General features: G+C 36.4%; 1 protein-coding gene across 28 annotated transcripts in view; it reads left to right on the forward strand.

Moving 5' to 3' along the window:
- DLG2 (discs large MAGUK scaffold protein 2) overlaps positions 1-15,434 on the forward strand; it is a 1,831,252-nt gene that overhangs the window by 1,433,284 nt on the left and 382,534 nt on the right. For all 28 annotated transcript variants that reach the window (XM_037744434.1, XM_037744428.1, XM_017544957.2 and 25 more), the window contains one exon: positions 4,024-4,092. In XM_037744434.1, the coding sequence (XP_037600362.1) occupies positions 4,024-4,092 (69 nt within the window). The remainder of the gene's footprint in view (positions 1-4,023; positions 4,093-15,434) is intronic.

The following is a 15,434-nucleotide window of genomic DNA, read 5'->3' on the forward strand; positions in this document are numbered from 1 at the left end:
GATTCTATTGCAAAATTTGAAAGAGAAAAGTCATGGGGGCCTTCCAGATAGATAGAATTCAATCCATGGTATCCATCATTCAAAAAGACATTGATCAACGGTCTTTTGTGTGCCAACCCTGAGCTGACAATGATAGATGAAGAAACCCAATACCTTGCTCTGCAAGCACACACGACTTTATAGGAGAAACAGGCATGGAAGTAAATCTTAGTGATTCACAGCCCTGGGTGCTGTTATGGGTATGTAGAAAAATGAGATGGCAGCACAGAGCAGTATGTTTTAGCTGTGATTTCCTCCATTGGTTCTTTCTCCAGTAGTTCCCAAAATTCCATCTGACTGGCCTATCTTCCTGAGGAGGTAAAAGAGCCAAGCAATGGTTACCTGTAATTTCTTAGTGATGGGAACTCTACAGCACATTGTCTAGCCAGTAATATGGAAAGGATAGAACCTATTTGGTCCGAAGGGGAGGATGTTGGTGTTCTTTAAAATACCAGTTGTAATCACCGTCAGGTAGCTCCAAACATCCATTGCAAGTATCCCTCCTGCAAGTATGGCTTGGACATTACTATTGTATTTGGGAAAAACAAAAATTCACTTGTCTGCACAGGTGTTGACTATATTTATCTTAGTTAACTGTATTTGTGTTAGAATAGAGTAAAAGGATAATTACATTTTGGAAAAGGCTCTATTTGTTCCAAATTTACATGCTAGGAGAAACTGGCTAACCTTGCATGTGTAATATAAAAGGAGTCAACTTCTCTGAGCACCTCATGGTACCATTCGCATGTACTTTGTCACTAAAACTTCAAAGGGGATATTATTGGAATAGAGTAGAATTATAAAGTAATTAGTTGTAAGGTAATGATAAGTGAGACTACTGAATAATTCTTTGTTTTAATTTTTGGGATGAATTAATAGTGAGAAAGCTATCAGAAATTACAGTTACTTGTTAATCTTGGTTAGTGAACATCATTGATCTTTGCCTAAGTGGTACTATCTAGACTAGTGGAAGATAAATGGTAAAGGAAGGATTAGACATTTTGCATAAAAGATATACAATTAGCCAATAATTGTATATAGAAAAAAAGGTCATTCTTGCTAATAAAGAAATGCTCATTATGAATCTGAAGCATCATTTATCATCTATTAAATTGTTAGGGTGTTTTCAAAGTTATAATGTCAGTGCTTATAAGACTGTGGGAAAACTGGTACAGATATACATTTTTGAAAGCAATAAAATGGTACAAAGCTTTTGAAAAGTACTTAGTAACATAAATTAAGAACCTAATAAATGTCTCCATTTTGAGAAATGCATCTAGAAGGAATTGTAGAATAAGACAAAATTAATCGATGTCAACGGGTTCATTGCAGCACTGTTTATAATATTATAAATGTCACCTAAATATCCAACTGTCAAAGGATGGTTAAGTAATTATATCTTCACAGGAAGTAACATTATATAACACCAAAATAATAATTATGGAGATCCCATTAGAAATACTTACATTGTAATGTTAGGAAAAGCACAGAATATGAAGCTACATATGTTTCCGTATACATATAAAACTATGTGAAATACATATGGACATGTAGAGAGTCAGTAAGATAGAATGGAAAGTACACACACTTGGCAATCAGATAGGCTTCAGTTTCGATTTTGGCTCGACATTTGAAAGCTGCTGATTTCTGAAAATTATTTTAACTTCTGTATGTTTTGCTTTTTTATATATGGGAATACTCATATCTACCTTGTAGGACTCCTACAAGAACTACATTAGATAACTCTAAAATGTAAGAGAAGGTAATGGAACTATGGGTGATTTTTTTTTAATTTCTCATTTTTATTTCCAGTAATTTTATAATGTATTAATAATAGAAAATATATTTTAATTTGATTTTTATCACTAAAGTTATACCCAAAAATATGCACCTTGTGGCACTGATCGTATGACTAACTGAAGTAGTCTAAATACAGTAATTATTCTTATTTGGTACTAAACATCTCAAAGTACACATTCTGCTAAATCATGTTGGTTTATTTTTTTTTATTATTTTTTTATTTTTTTATTTTTTGAGACAGAGTCTTGCTGTGTCGCCAGGTGCCAGGCTGGAGTGCAGTGGTGTTATCTTGGCTCACTGCAACCTCCACTTCCCAGGTTCAAGCAATTATCCTGCCTCAGCCTCCTGAGTACCTGGGACTACAGGCACACGCCACCATGCCCAGCTAATTTTTATATTTTTAGTAGAGACGGGGTTTCACCATGTTGGCCAGGATGGCCTCGATCTCTTGACCTCATGATCCACCCACCTGGACCTCCCAAATTGCTGGGATTACAGGTGTAAGCCACCACACCCGGCCTGGTTTATTTATTTAACAAACACTTACATAGGTTTAACATGTGATAGCCATTGTTCTAAACACTGTATTCATTTAATACTTATAATAACCCTGTGAGGAAAATGCTGTTACTATCCTAATCTTGTAAGATGAGAAGCTGACATACAGAGAGATTTAAGTAATCTACACAAGTTTGCATCAGTATATGTAGTTGAGCCAGGCAGTCTGGCTACATGGTCCAAGTCCTGAATGCTATGATGCTTTTCAACTAGTCAATTAAAAACATGATCAGTGAATATCTGTGGTGCTTGACGCTATGAGGGATACCAGGAAATGCAATCTTTAACTTGAAGAGGCACAGTTTTTAAGTTGAATATCCTTCTCTAGGTTTCAGCTGTGATCTCCAAATTCTGTGCCTTCAACTTTAGACAGATATTATCTACATGTCACAGGAAAGCATCTCTTCTCACCTGTGGTGACCAAGGTTCTGAATGAAAGTCTCTGCAGCCTACATCTTGATTCTCTGTGGCAATGTCAGTGTTTGCCATATATGTGCTGAGAAATCCTAGAGCTTTGCAAAGGTGCCTAATGTTCTGCAAACATTTGACTCAGGTTTCTTTTTATACGTATATGTATATATATACATGTTCCTATATTTTGTGTATATGTAATTAGTATTTCAACCAAAATATTTAACTAATACTATAAAATTAGACATTGAATAAAGTTTGGCTGTTGAATTACTATTATTGTGCTTATCTCAGGTGAAAGATTTTCTTGAAATCTCTTTCTAGTTAAAGAATATTCTAAGATTGCAAGACAAATTCTCACAAATGTGAAAAATTGTTATAAGAATTTAAAATGACTGTAGAATCAAACAGTTTAGATGCCATTTCAAGCACAGGAATTTACCATGTGACTCTGAGCAACTTTCTGATTCTCTCTGTATCTCAATTTCTTCATCTGTTAAATGGGACATACCTCATAAAGTTATGAGAAATAAAAGACATAAAAATATAAAAACACTTAGGAAAGTGACTCAGCCAATTTAAGACCTCAGTAAATGTTAGATATTATCATTTTATTTCTATTACCTATCTGCAAAATCAGTCTTTTCTTGTTACATATAAACAAAATATAGAATTACATTAAATTTGAAGACTGATGGGCAACTGAAAGCCCCATTTTTCAAGTTTTGTGTTCATCAAATAGTTCAATTGTTATTGATTAATTTTACAAATAAGTGTTACAAATTTGAACTAATACATACATCTATACTAATTTAATACTACTCTGACTTACAGATTAGGTTATGCGTAAAATTTTGTTAAAAAAATTCTGCAGCTTAAAAAAATACATTGCATCATAAAGAAATGTATATTTTTATGCTCTACGTTATCTCATTCCAAGAGCAAAAAATTACCTTTTCCAAATACGTGTGTTCATTTTAATATCTACCCATCATTCAGAGCTTACATTTGAATAATATACATTAAAATCAAATTATAAAAAAAATTAACTATTATCTGGTAGAGTGCTATATTTTGGTGGAGGGTTCTACTTATCACCAAAGATTTCATCTCTACTGTATTTCTTTAAAGATTGATTCTTTGCAATAGGACTGATTAAAATGTTCAAAAACATTTTAAATAAATGATCTGTGTTTCTTCTGTCTTTTCTTGCAGTCATTCCCAACATAGCACCGCAACTCGTCAGCCTTCAGTGACTCTCCAACGGGCCATCTCCCTGGAAGGGTAAGATAATAATACAGAACCTCTTAAACTGTGAAGCCTTGGAATTAGTCTTTCTTTCTCTCTCTGTCTCTTTCTCTCTTTCTTTCTTTTTCTCTCTTTCTTTCTTTCTCTTTCTCTCTCTGTCTCTTTTCTTTCTCTTTCTTTCTTTCCTTCCCTCCCTTCCCACTCTTTGTCTCTCTCTCTCACACATTCACTCAAATATCTAGGAAACTCATGTTATGTGCCAAGCACTGTGCTAGGTACTAGATTTAATAAGTCAGATAAGATTTCTTCTTTCCCTTTTACGGTGTAAGCGTTACACTGTATAGGAGATATGCATAAGGGATTAATGGAGAATCCAGGAGGGATACCTAGCTATAAATGGGCATCTAAAGGGGACTAGGAAAAGGTCAGGTTGGTTCCCAAAAATATGTAACTCTTGAGCTGAGGACTGAAGCATATATGGATATTTGCCCAACAGTACAAATTCACAAGTGTTCTTTCAAGGAAAGAAAAAAACCTAACATTTACATATCTATTTATCTACCAACCAACTGTTGCATGAGTCCATTTTCATGCTGCTGATAAAGATATACCCAAGCCTGGGCAATTTACAAAAGAAAGAGGTTTAATGGACTTACAGTTCTGTGTGACTAGGGAGACCTCACAATTATGGTGGATGACAAAAGGCACTCCTTACATGGCAGCAAAAGAGAGAATGAGAAAACCATCACATCTTCTGAGACTTATTCTCTACCATGAGAACAGTATGGGAGAAACCGTCCCCATGATTCAGTTATCTCCTACCAGGTCTCTCCCACAGCACATGGGAATTATAGGCATACAATTCAAGGTGAGATTTGGGTGGGGACACAGAGCCAAACATATCACCTGTCTTACCCAATTTTATTTCTAAAGTACTCCTAGAAGATAGGTGTCTTTTTTTCTGAACCTTGATTCTCAGAGAGGTTAAGTAATTTTCCCAAGTGTACTTGTATAGAAAGTAGGATAGCCTGGATTTGAAAGCAGGCCTGACTCCATTGTGTGGCTCTGTCCCCTATAATGTGGTACGAAAAGTCTTTATTGAGGTGGAAAGCGCTGGTTGTACAATTCATAAACCACAATCAGGCCAAATTAGATATCATGTAGAATTTCCTAGTGTGAAAAAAAAAATGGTGTAGAATTAGAATGACTCTAACCTTAAAAAACATTAAATAGAATCAATAACCTGCTGTATGGGATGGTTCTGGAAGTCCATGTGCATATTAATTGGCTGAGGTGTTGTTTGCAGTAGAGGGAATGGTACGGGGATGAATTTTACCACTATCTCTACCTTACTTCATAATTCCTTTTGAAGACTTCTTTTGGCAGGACTCAGGGTGGCCATCATTTCACATTTTGGCCATCAGCATAAAGAAGGCTTCATCCAGCTATGATAAATAATGGCATTTCCTTCTAAGGATATTTCTAAACTTTTGCTTTCTTTCTTTTTATTAGCAAAAGCTTATGAGCAATTTGCCCTAAATATTTTTTTTTCAATTTTCCACTTGAGTTAAAGAAACTCTGTGATTGACATAATCACAATTCTTGTTCTCTGTTGAAGCCAAAAATGTAAAGGCGTTATCCTAACTTTAAAACACCAGAGTGACTCATTTTATGAAAAACAGCAAACTGTATAAGATTCATAGTGATCTATTGACCCAACTAGCATAAAGTACTTTGCCTTATACCTAGTGAAGAATACAATGTATTCTATTTTCTGTAAGAATGGAAGAAAACTTATTCTAAATTCAAAGAATTTGGTTTGAATCCTGGCCTCTACTATTTGTTGTTGATCAGGGACCTTCACCTCTCTAAGCATGGGTTTCCTCAACAGCTACAAGAAAACATAGTATCAAACTCACTAATTCTTTTCTTTTTTTTTTTTTTTTTTTTTTTTACTTATTTATTTGCTTATGGTTTATTTAAGTCTGGATTCACATAAGGTCAGCTTGTGATTGGTAGATATAGCTCCTAAATTATTTTTTAATCAACAGTTCCTTTCCCTCTACTCTTCCCCCTTTTTAACCTTGCCATTCATTTATTAAAGAAATTGGGTTAACTAACTTGAATTTCCCAGTCTGGACATTGCTGACTACATTCCCATGGTGTTGTCATATTCCTCTGTCCTTTATGGTTTTGTCAATTGGTGTTAGATCTAGAGGTTTGATCCAATTTAAGATCAATCAATCAATCAATCATCTATCAATCATCTACCTATCTAGAGGTTTGATCCAATTTAGGTTCTATCTCTCTCTCTCTCTACCTGCCTACCTACTACTTACCTATCTATCTAGCTAGAGGTTTGATCCAATTTAAGTTCTATCTGTCTGTCTGTCTGTGTGTCTGTCTGCCTGCCTGCCTAATCATGTATTTTTCTTGGGAGTAGAAGGAATAATATATCATATAGAATATGTTCTTTTATCAGAGGCACGTGATATCTGGTTGTCACTCTTACTGTGATGTGACATCCATTGATGATCATTGCCTAGATCTGTTACTTCACTAAACAGCACAAAATGATGATATTCTAATTAAATCACTTCTTTTTGAGTTATTAGATGGAATGTTCTATAAAGTTTTCCCTCATCAATTGTTTTGTTATGCAGAGGAATAGTTAATGTAGCAAGTGCAGTACAAATGCTTGATTTTTGCGCTTTATTTAGGAGTTTTTAAAAGAATTAGCTGGTCTCTATAATCCTCCAAAGGGCGACAAATGAGTTCTTTTTGGTGTGTGTTGAAATATTTGATGTGCTTTAATCCATTCCAGTTAGTAGCTTTATCAGTAGCCCATCTTTGGCTAGTGGAGGCCTCTTTAAGTTGAATCTCAGACCCTTTCCCATGATGCTGTCTTTGATGGCATCCTTGATTTACAGCATGACTAGGGTTCTAGTCATCCCTTATACTTCCTGCCCCATACTTGGAACCGGTCATATTTACGATAAGTTTCAGAGATGTGATACTTAGAGACCATGATGATTTGGGTGCTGTGACATATATTTATTGAACAATGTGCCTGTGTTTGCATTTTGTTTTTCCCACTAAAATTATACCTAGGGTAATCTGTTGCTATAGGAATTTGACTAGACAGTTGAAGAGGTGACAGTTAAAGATCAAATGTCTTCCTTTTGAGCCCTGTTCAAGGTTGCTTGAACATTTGATAGGGTCCAGCTCTTTCTATTTTAAAACATTTTATTCCCACCATTTCAGTCTTTTGCTTTATTTTCAGTGTTTTCTACATTGAAATTGAAACTTCCTTTTCATTCTTTCTTTTCCTTTTTTCCCTTCAGTAGGTAACTTCCTACCCAGTGACCTTGCCTTTGGGCAAGACCTCAGGCTGTCATTGGGAAAGGAGTTTGGAAGCACAGTTGTCAGAGTGTAGTGCTGCTGGTGGTGTGTCTTGTTGGTCATCTTGCCTGTGGCTGGCCTTTCTGTTGGAAATGGATGCATGGCACCTAGCACCATGTGCTTCACTCTTCCATGTGACTAAGGAACACACTGTCTACCTCTGTGGCAGCAGAAACTTAATGGTTAGGCTGAAAAGCAAAAGCAGAGAAAGATCCTCAGAGAAAGTACAATCCTGGGTCAGATGGAAGATTCTATTCTAACTGAAGAGCTTTGAAAATGAAAAAAATGAGCAGTTTTTATTTTTTTAATTTTTTTATTTTTTTTTAAATGAGCAGTTTTTAATTACCCTGTTTTTCTTTTTTCCCTCCTATTTCTTTTAGATGCAGTCCGAACATTAAGCAATGCTGAGGACTATCTGGATGATGAAGACTCAGATTAATTCCTTTATGGAGCTTTGAGATCTAAAACTTCTGTTGCTTTTGCCATTCCAAAACTTTGTCTTTGCCAGAAGAGTGTTGGTAACTCTAAAAGAAAAGTATATATGAACACGGCAGTGTTGCGCTATGTTTGAGTAGAGAGTGTAAATGAATTGTTGTCACCTTTGGTTTGCCAATAAGTGACTGGATTCTTGGCTGTAGGAAATACAATTATGTTTACCAGAGTAGAACAAGAAGAGATTATTTCTATTTATCAAGCTAACGGAATTTTAAGAATTTTTTTCTTTAAAACAAATCAGGATTTTTTTTTTTTTTTTNCCGCCTCCTGGGTTCAGGCAATTCTCCTGCCTCAGCCTCCTGAGTAGCTGGGATTACAGGCACGCGCCACCATGCCCAGCTAATGTTTTGTAGTTTTAGTAGAGACGGGGTTTCACCCTGTTGACCAGGATGGTCTCGATCTCTTGACCTCGTGATCCACCCGCCTCGGCCTCCCAAAGTGCTGGGATTACAGGTTTGAGCCACTGCACCCGGCGAACTCACTAATTCTTAAAAATAAAAGTAGCAGATACATGTTGAACCCCCAATAAGTACTAGTTAAAAAAACACTTAGTCTAAGTGTTCTGAAAAAACAAATAAGATTTATTTTTAGAGCATAGATTAGTTTGAAGACTTACTTTGAACATTTGCTTAAATACATTTGTATGTATTTGTTTATGTAAAACACTTCTGGATATAAAATAAAATATTTGAGGTAGAAGTAGCATTAGTAATATTTAGAAGGCAAAATCTCAGTAATCCTCTCTAAAGTCCAGAACACAAAAATTCATGCTATGCCTGCCCAGCTGTTTGTCAGATGAAGAGGTAATGTGGCACATAATCATTGTGACTGAACACATAGTGGGAAAGTTATTTTTCATCTTACATAGGCCAATGGGTCTTTAGCAGGTTTCCCATTAAAGTGTTATACTGCTGAGTGTAGGCAATCAACTGAAATTGTAAATTCCATTATTTCAAAACTCTCCTTCCTAATGCTTTTGTGAAAAGCAGCTACATAGGATATTTTTTAAATGAATGTAGTTAAAAAGGCCATATGTTTATGTAATTTTCACCCAAGTTGCTATCTACTTGACATAAAATAAGTAGAGATATTTCAAATTTCCAGTTAATTTGATCCATTGAGACAACAAAACTATCTAATTGAGTCCTCTACCATACATAGAGTCAGTGCTGTTTTTAAATTGGTATCTGAATCATCTATAACTGTGCCAGACAAAATGAGGAAGAATAATATCCCCATTAACGGAATAAGCTCTGTGTTTCAGTTTCAAATTGACAGACACAGCCCACACCTTAATCTCCTCTTCCCCCTGAGACCCTATTAAAGAAAGCTAATGGGATAATAATTTAAAAAAAAAAAAAAAAAAAGGAAAATCTACGGGGGGCATCAAAGGCCCAAAGGTTTCATTACATTTCTTTGCAACAGAAAGCCAATGGAAGGGTACTGATTGCGGAAGAACAAAGTAACCCCAGCCTTTGATCACCTATAGAAGCAGGGCTGTACAACTCCAGGGGGCACATTTTACATTGTATTGTATCAGAATGGCATCTCCTAGAGTTACATTTTCTGGGTTGCCACGCACAAGAAGCCCTACCATAGTGCAGCAGCACTGTGTGAAGAGGCCCACAGCTCAGCAAAGAGCAGATCTGCCTAGCCAGCCCCAGAAAACTCAGAGACGTTAGAGCAGTGACAACAGATGGGATTGAAAGCAGAGTCTGAGAATAGAAATGAAGAGTCCCCCCTGTAAACATGCATAGCCCTGCATACAAAAAAAGAAAGTTCTTCTCAGAAGAAATTGAATCAATCTTCTGTAGCACCTAGATGAGCTAGTATGAGAGTTGGCCCCACAGCCAAGCCTTTCTCAGTGTGCTAATTTGGGGCACAGTTTCGTGTTTGCTCACTTAACCTCAAACCTTTAGGTTAAAAAGCTTTGCCCTTGTACACACCAACCCCTGCCAGCATTTCTATTACTTTGTTCCTAAATAAGAGTAGACAGCCACAAGTTACCAAACATTTTAACAAACCTGAAAAATGACAGAGACAAGATTAAAACACACACACAGAAAAACTGTTCTCAAGGAAACACAAAGATAATTCTGGGAACAAAATATAATTGAATACTCATTATAAGCATTTTTTTAGAAATATGGAAGTAATCACTAGAATTAAAACTGAAATGGATAATAGAAAAGATATGGAATCAACCTAAATGCCTGTAAACAAATGGCTGGATAAATAAAATGTGGTATACATACACAGTGGAATACTATTCAGCCATAAAAAGAATGAAATCATGTCAATTTCAGCAATATGTATGGAACTGGAGACCCTTATCTTAAGTGAAACAACTCAGAAACAGACGAATGCCACATGTTCTCACTTATAAATGGGAGCTAAATAATATATACGTATAGACATAGAGTGTGAAATGATAGCCATTGAAGACTCAATAGAGTGAAATATGGGAGAAGGTTGGACGATGAGAAATTACTTAGTGGGTAAAATGTACATTATTATGATGATGGATATACTGAAAGCCCAGGGTTCACCACTGCAGGGTATGGCCATGTAACAAAATTGCACTTGTACCTCTTAAATGTATGCAAATATTTTAAAAGCTGAAATGGTCAAAAGCAGCATTTGCCTCTGGAAAGGAAGGGAGAATTCTCAGTGGGGTGGCACAAATTGAATTTTGAGAAATGTATTTGCAGCAAGGCAGCGATTAAAAAATCAAAAGGAAAATCATATGCAAAAACCTAGAAGCATTTTGTTAACACTGTTAAGACTAAGAAGTATCTTCAGCCACTCAAAAAGCTTTCTTTCATCCAGGAGAAAGTTCTTTGTTACCTTATGAGGTCATTTGGTGGCATACTTAAAGGCAGAATTTTCCAGTAAAATTTCTATTAGCATTTTCACATTGGTAAAACAGCTGCCCTGGAAGGTGTTGACCACCCTTTACAAGTAGCACTTCACAGGAAACTTAATGGCCATCTTCAGGGAAATTCTTCAAGGAATTCTTTATGGAGTAAATAGTTGGTCTAACTGACCCCACCAGAAATCTCTCCCAAATCCAGAAGTCTATGAGTATCCAAAAGAAAAACAAAAGGTAGTTTTGCTTATAAACAGACCGATCTAAGGGAACCCAGCCTTTCAAGTTAACTGGTTTGTGTTGATACTGCTGTTGTGCTTTCTCATCAGAATAGGTCTAACTCCATAGGGACAGCCATGTCCCACTCTTTGGCACTAAAGACACCCTTCCCACACTGAAAGACCACTCCAGGCTCATGAAATCATGGCTCCATTTGGGCTGGGGAGACTCTGGTGTTTTGAGACTGAGCTCAGGTATCCTTTCCAAGGAACATCTGGAAACAGGACCTCTAATGGAATTATCCCCTCTCGTTCTCTACTTTACTCCTTTTGCCTGGATAGGAAAAGCTTTTTTTACAGCTAATGTGTTTCAGATTTCCCAGGATGATGCTGACCTAAAAGACTCAGTCTTTTTCCTCTAAGTACTCAGGTATTTGGTTCCAAAATATATGGCCATGGCAGAATGTGATCTGAAAATCAACATGTCATCCCTGAATCAGGACATAGAACCCAGGTCTACCATTTCTTACTGTGTGATTTTGGCAAGATGTCTGTTGCCTCATATACAAAGTAATCAGGTTGAGTTAAATAAACAAGGTATCAGATGCCTTCCAACTCTAACATTTCAGAGACAAAATTTTGGCTCATAGATAAGAAGCATAAATTTTAAGTGACGGTTGGGTTCTAGGTCGCTCGCCCTTTGGGCTAGTTGGCTTGAGTTATCTCTACCCACACATTCAGAAACCCTCAGGATTTGTAATCAGCATGAATGCTCAACTTCCTTCAGCATCCCCTGGCCTTCAAAACTAGTGCTAAGTAGTATTGAGGGCAGGGAGGGGCTGTTATACTGATTAATATAGTGAATTACAGTAGTGCTCTTTGAAACTTGAAAAAGATAGGTTTTTTTTTCAGGCTGTTAGTTGCTGGGGTCACTGGCCAAAAATCTGAGCCTTTACTTATCACAGATATTTAAGTGACTATATGAAAACAGAGAGGAAATTTGGGTAAAGTGCAAAGGATTTTTGTCTATTTTTAGAATGTATTAAAATAATATATATTAATTTATATTTATGTTAATATGTGTATATATGTATATGTACATGCACATATATGTGTATATATTTATGTGTGTGTGTCGTTCTCTTTATTTTGCTTTCCTGCCAGCTGAAGAGTTTACTTACAGAGAACATAAGAAAGTAAGGAGATGAGCACACATTTGATTTTTATAAATGATCAGAAGAAATCAAATTGCTCCCCCCGAAAAAAATTTCTGTATGTGACTTATAGTCCAGTAAAGATAGACCTGCCTCCTGAATAAGAAAGTTCTGGGTGAGAAAGCTCTGGATGAGAGTCACAGCCTTATTAATGCTACCACGTCACCTGCCAAAAAAATCTTAGCTGTGTGGAAGGACTCCACATTACAGGCCCTCCTTCCATCCCTGGGTGGGGGAGGTAGATCTTCAGAGTTTAAAACCCAGGGGATTCATTAGGAAGCAATCAAAGGAGCAAATTCCTCTAGACCATCTCCGTTTCCCCAGTTCGGCATCATCTGCTTTCTTTTCATTTTTCCTTGTGTCCCTGGAATTTTCACCTCTCCTCCTATTTGAGCTGTCAGCTCCTTTTCCTTAGCCCCATTTCAGTTGGCGAACAGATTCTTTCTTTCATTTCCTTACTTCATAAGACATCCTTTTCTAGGCCTTATAATCTTTTTCCTTATATGTGTAGAACTTAAAATATAAAAGGTGTTGTCACGGCAAACTTCAAAGATTCTCCCAAATTTGTCAGTGTTGAAAAAATGCTGAGACTATAGCAAACTAGAAAATATTTAAGGGCTATGAAGACACGGTCTCTAATTCGCTCACAGGGACTGGACTTCTGTTGCCATCTGCTTTTGAAATAGCAACTGTGTAAAAATAAATTAATACATAAGGAAACCACTGATGCTTGTTTAGAACAGACGGAAGTTTCCAAATGTGGAATTTTAAGGACTAGTAAAATAGCAAACATATTTTGTAAGATGACATAGAAAATCTAGATTTGTATTTTTCCAGGTAAAAACTTATATACATATTAACCACTATCATCATTATTGTTACATAAAAGAAAGTTTTCCTTAAAATGAAGGCAAAAAACATAAATTGAAGATTACAGAGTACTCTGTCATTAAAGCCGGCATTTCAAACATGTAGACTCTAAATTTCAAAAGAATATTTTTTCTATATTTAAGGGCTCAAAATGTAATATTAAATAGTATACATTTTAATTTTAGTATCTGGTATGTGTTGTGTTTTATATGTCTCTCATTTTGCTCTGATAGCAGTTATAGGCACATTTAACCCACTTTATGGATGGACACTAAGCTTGGAGAGGTTAAGTAGCAGAACTGACATGTAAGCCCACGTTTTTACGTCACTACCCTCTCCTACCTCCCCAGACTTATTGTGTTTTGTTACTACAAGTTGGCCAACCTGGAGTCCTGAGTAAGACATTAAAATACAAAGTAGCACTCAATATGATTTCTGAGGATTTTGCAGTTTTTTGTTAGCTAGAATCATTGTCAAAAATCTAGTTTGAAATAAAAATGTTAGTAAAAGGGCAACAAACTTGTATTGTTATTCCACTCACCTTGAAATATTCTTAATCAGAAGAAGTGTAGGAATAATATTTCTAAATTATAGCCTTCTGGTTTGGCCAGCTGAACTAGAAAGCCCAGAAGTCACAGGTCAGGAGTCTGATTATGAGAACTACTGGACTGCCTTGTTCAGTGGCCTGACATACTGAGGGTTGCTCAGTGCCAGTGGTATTGACCTTGGAGCGTTACCACAGAATCCACTGGGCAATTGGAGTTAGGGATGTTTAATTTTGAACTACTCCCTATTTTCTGGACATAGTTCCAGTTCCAACATGACTACTTATCATTACCATGCGTATCTTCCTTGAAAACCTTTTAAAGTTTTAATAAATGGGTTTTAAAATGGTCTCAAAGTAATTGTGAATAAACTTTCTCCTCATTATTATATAAACATACCCAAAACAATGTGCTGCAGAAAATCCAACTAGAAAATTGCCCCTCTTAATCAGTACTCATATTTGTTAATGCTAATAATAATATGCTCACCCATGACATTGACAGAGATGTCACTAAAGAGCAAGTTAACATGCTGCATTTACCAAGGAGGAGTAAAAAATCACCCAGTCATAAGTCTGTTAGACTAGTATAAATGAAAATCTGAACCATTATTCCATTACAAGATTTAGTGACTTAAACTATCAAAAAGATCTTACCAGTCCCAAACTTTCTAATTGTAGCCCAGCACCGACATCTTCTTTCCATTTATACCATTATACCTCTCTTTGAATTCTGTCCTTTTTTAACTTGATTCTGTTTATGATGATGCCAACCAATAAATTCAATTAGAAATACAATGATGAGCAAAGCAGACGTTGACTCTGCCCTCAGTCTGAGGAGGAAAAGGAGACATTAATTGAATAATCACACAAATAAATATAAATCTGTTACTGTCTCAAGCTCTGTGAAAAAAAGAGGACTATGATGCCCTGAGTGCCTATAATGGGCATCTGACTTTGTCAGGGTGGTCAGGGAAGTCGTGGAAGACTCGCATCTGAATGATGAATAGACCTTGACTAGGCAAAGAAAGGGTCATTACTAATGGCTGCACAAACAATGATTACAAATCTGTCTGAGTGTATGACTTAGCAGAGCACAGACAAGAACAACATGAAATCAGTAGTGCTTTCCATTTAGAAATGTATAATAAGGAGGCTGACTCATGGTTGATTGGCTGTCTCCTCCTAAGAGGCCATCTGATGGAGTCTTCCAGTTGCTTCTCAGAAGTATGTGGTCTTGGCACAGATGTGATTTTCTAAATCCCATGGCTGACCAGTTCTGCTGTTCTTTTGGTTTTATGTTTATGTGTTTGTTTGCTTGTTTATCTGCCAGAGCTATGAGACCTTTCTATATGCCAGGGCTATGAGATCGTTCACTGCCACTGCTTCATCTTACCTTCTCCTCTACCACCTCCTCCCTTGGCCCCTTTTATTTTCTGACTTTTCTCCCTTTCCCCTCCCTTCTCTACAGAAACTTCCTCCTCCACCTTTCTCTTAGTTTTAATTCACCATTCATTTCTTCTTTTTCTCTTTTATTCTTCTCCTTTTTTGCTGTTCACCATGAAGTTACCAAGCTTATGTTTGCATAGTGCATTATAATTTACAAAGGCATCTCATGACATTATTCCATTTGATCCTAATAGCAGCTTTGTAAGGTGGCTGGGTAAGAATCATTTATCCTGTCTACAGATATGACAGAGGACTGATGACTTCCTCAAGGTCATGGGTCTGGGAAGGGAAGGATTCTTGACTGCAGTCTAGATGCC

This window comes from Cebus imitator, unplaced genomic scaffold, assembly GCF_001604975.1.
Source record: "Cebus imitator isolate Cc_AM_T3 unplaced genomic scaffold, Cebus_imitator-1.0 Scaffold174, whole genome shotgun sequence".
Lineage (NCBI taxonomy): Eukaryota > Metazoa > Chordata > Mammalia > Primates > Cebidae > Cebus > Cebus imitator.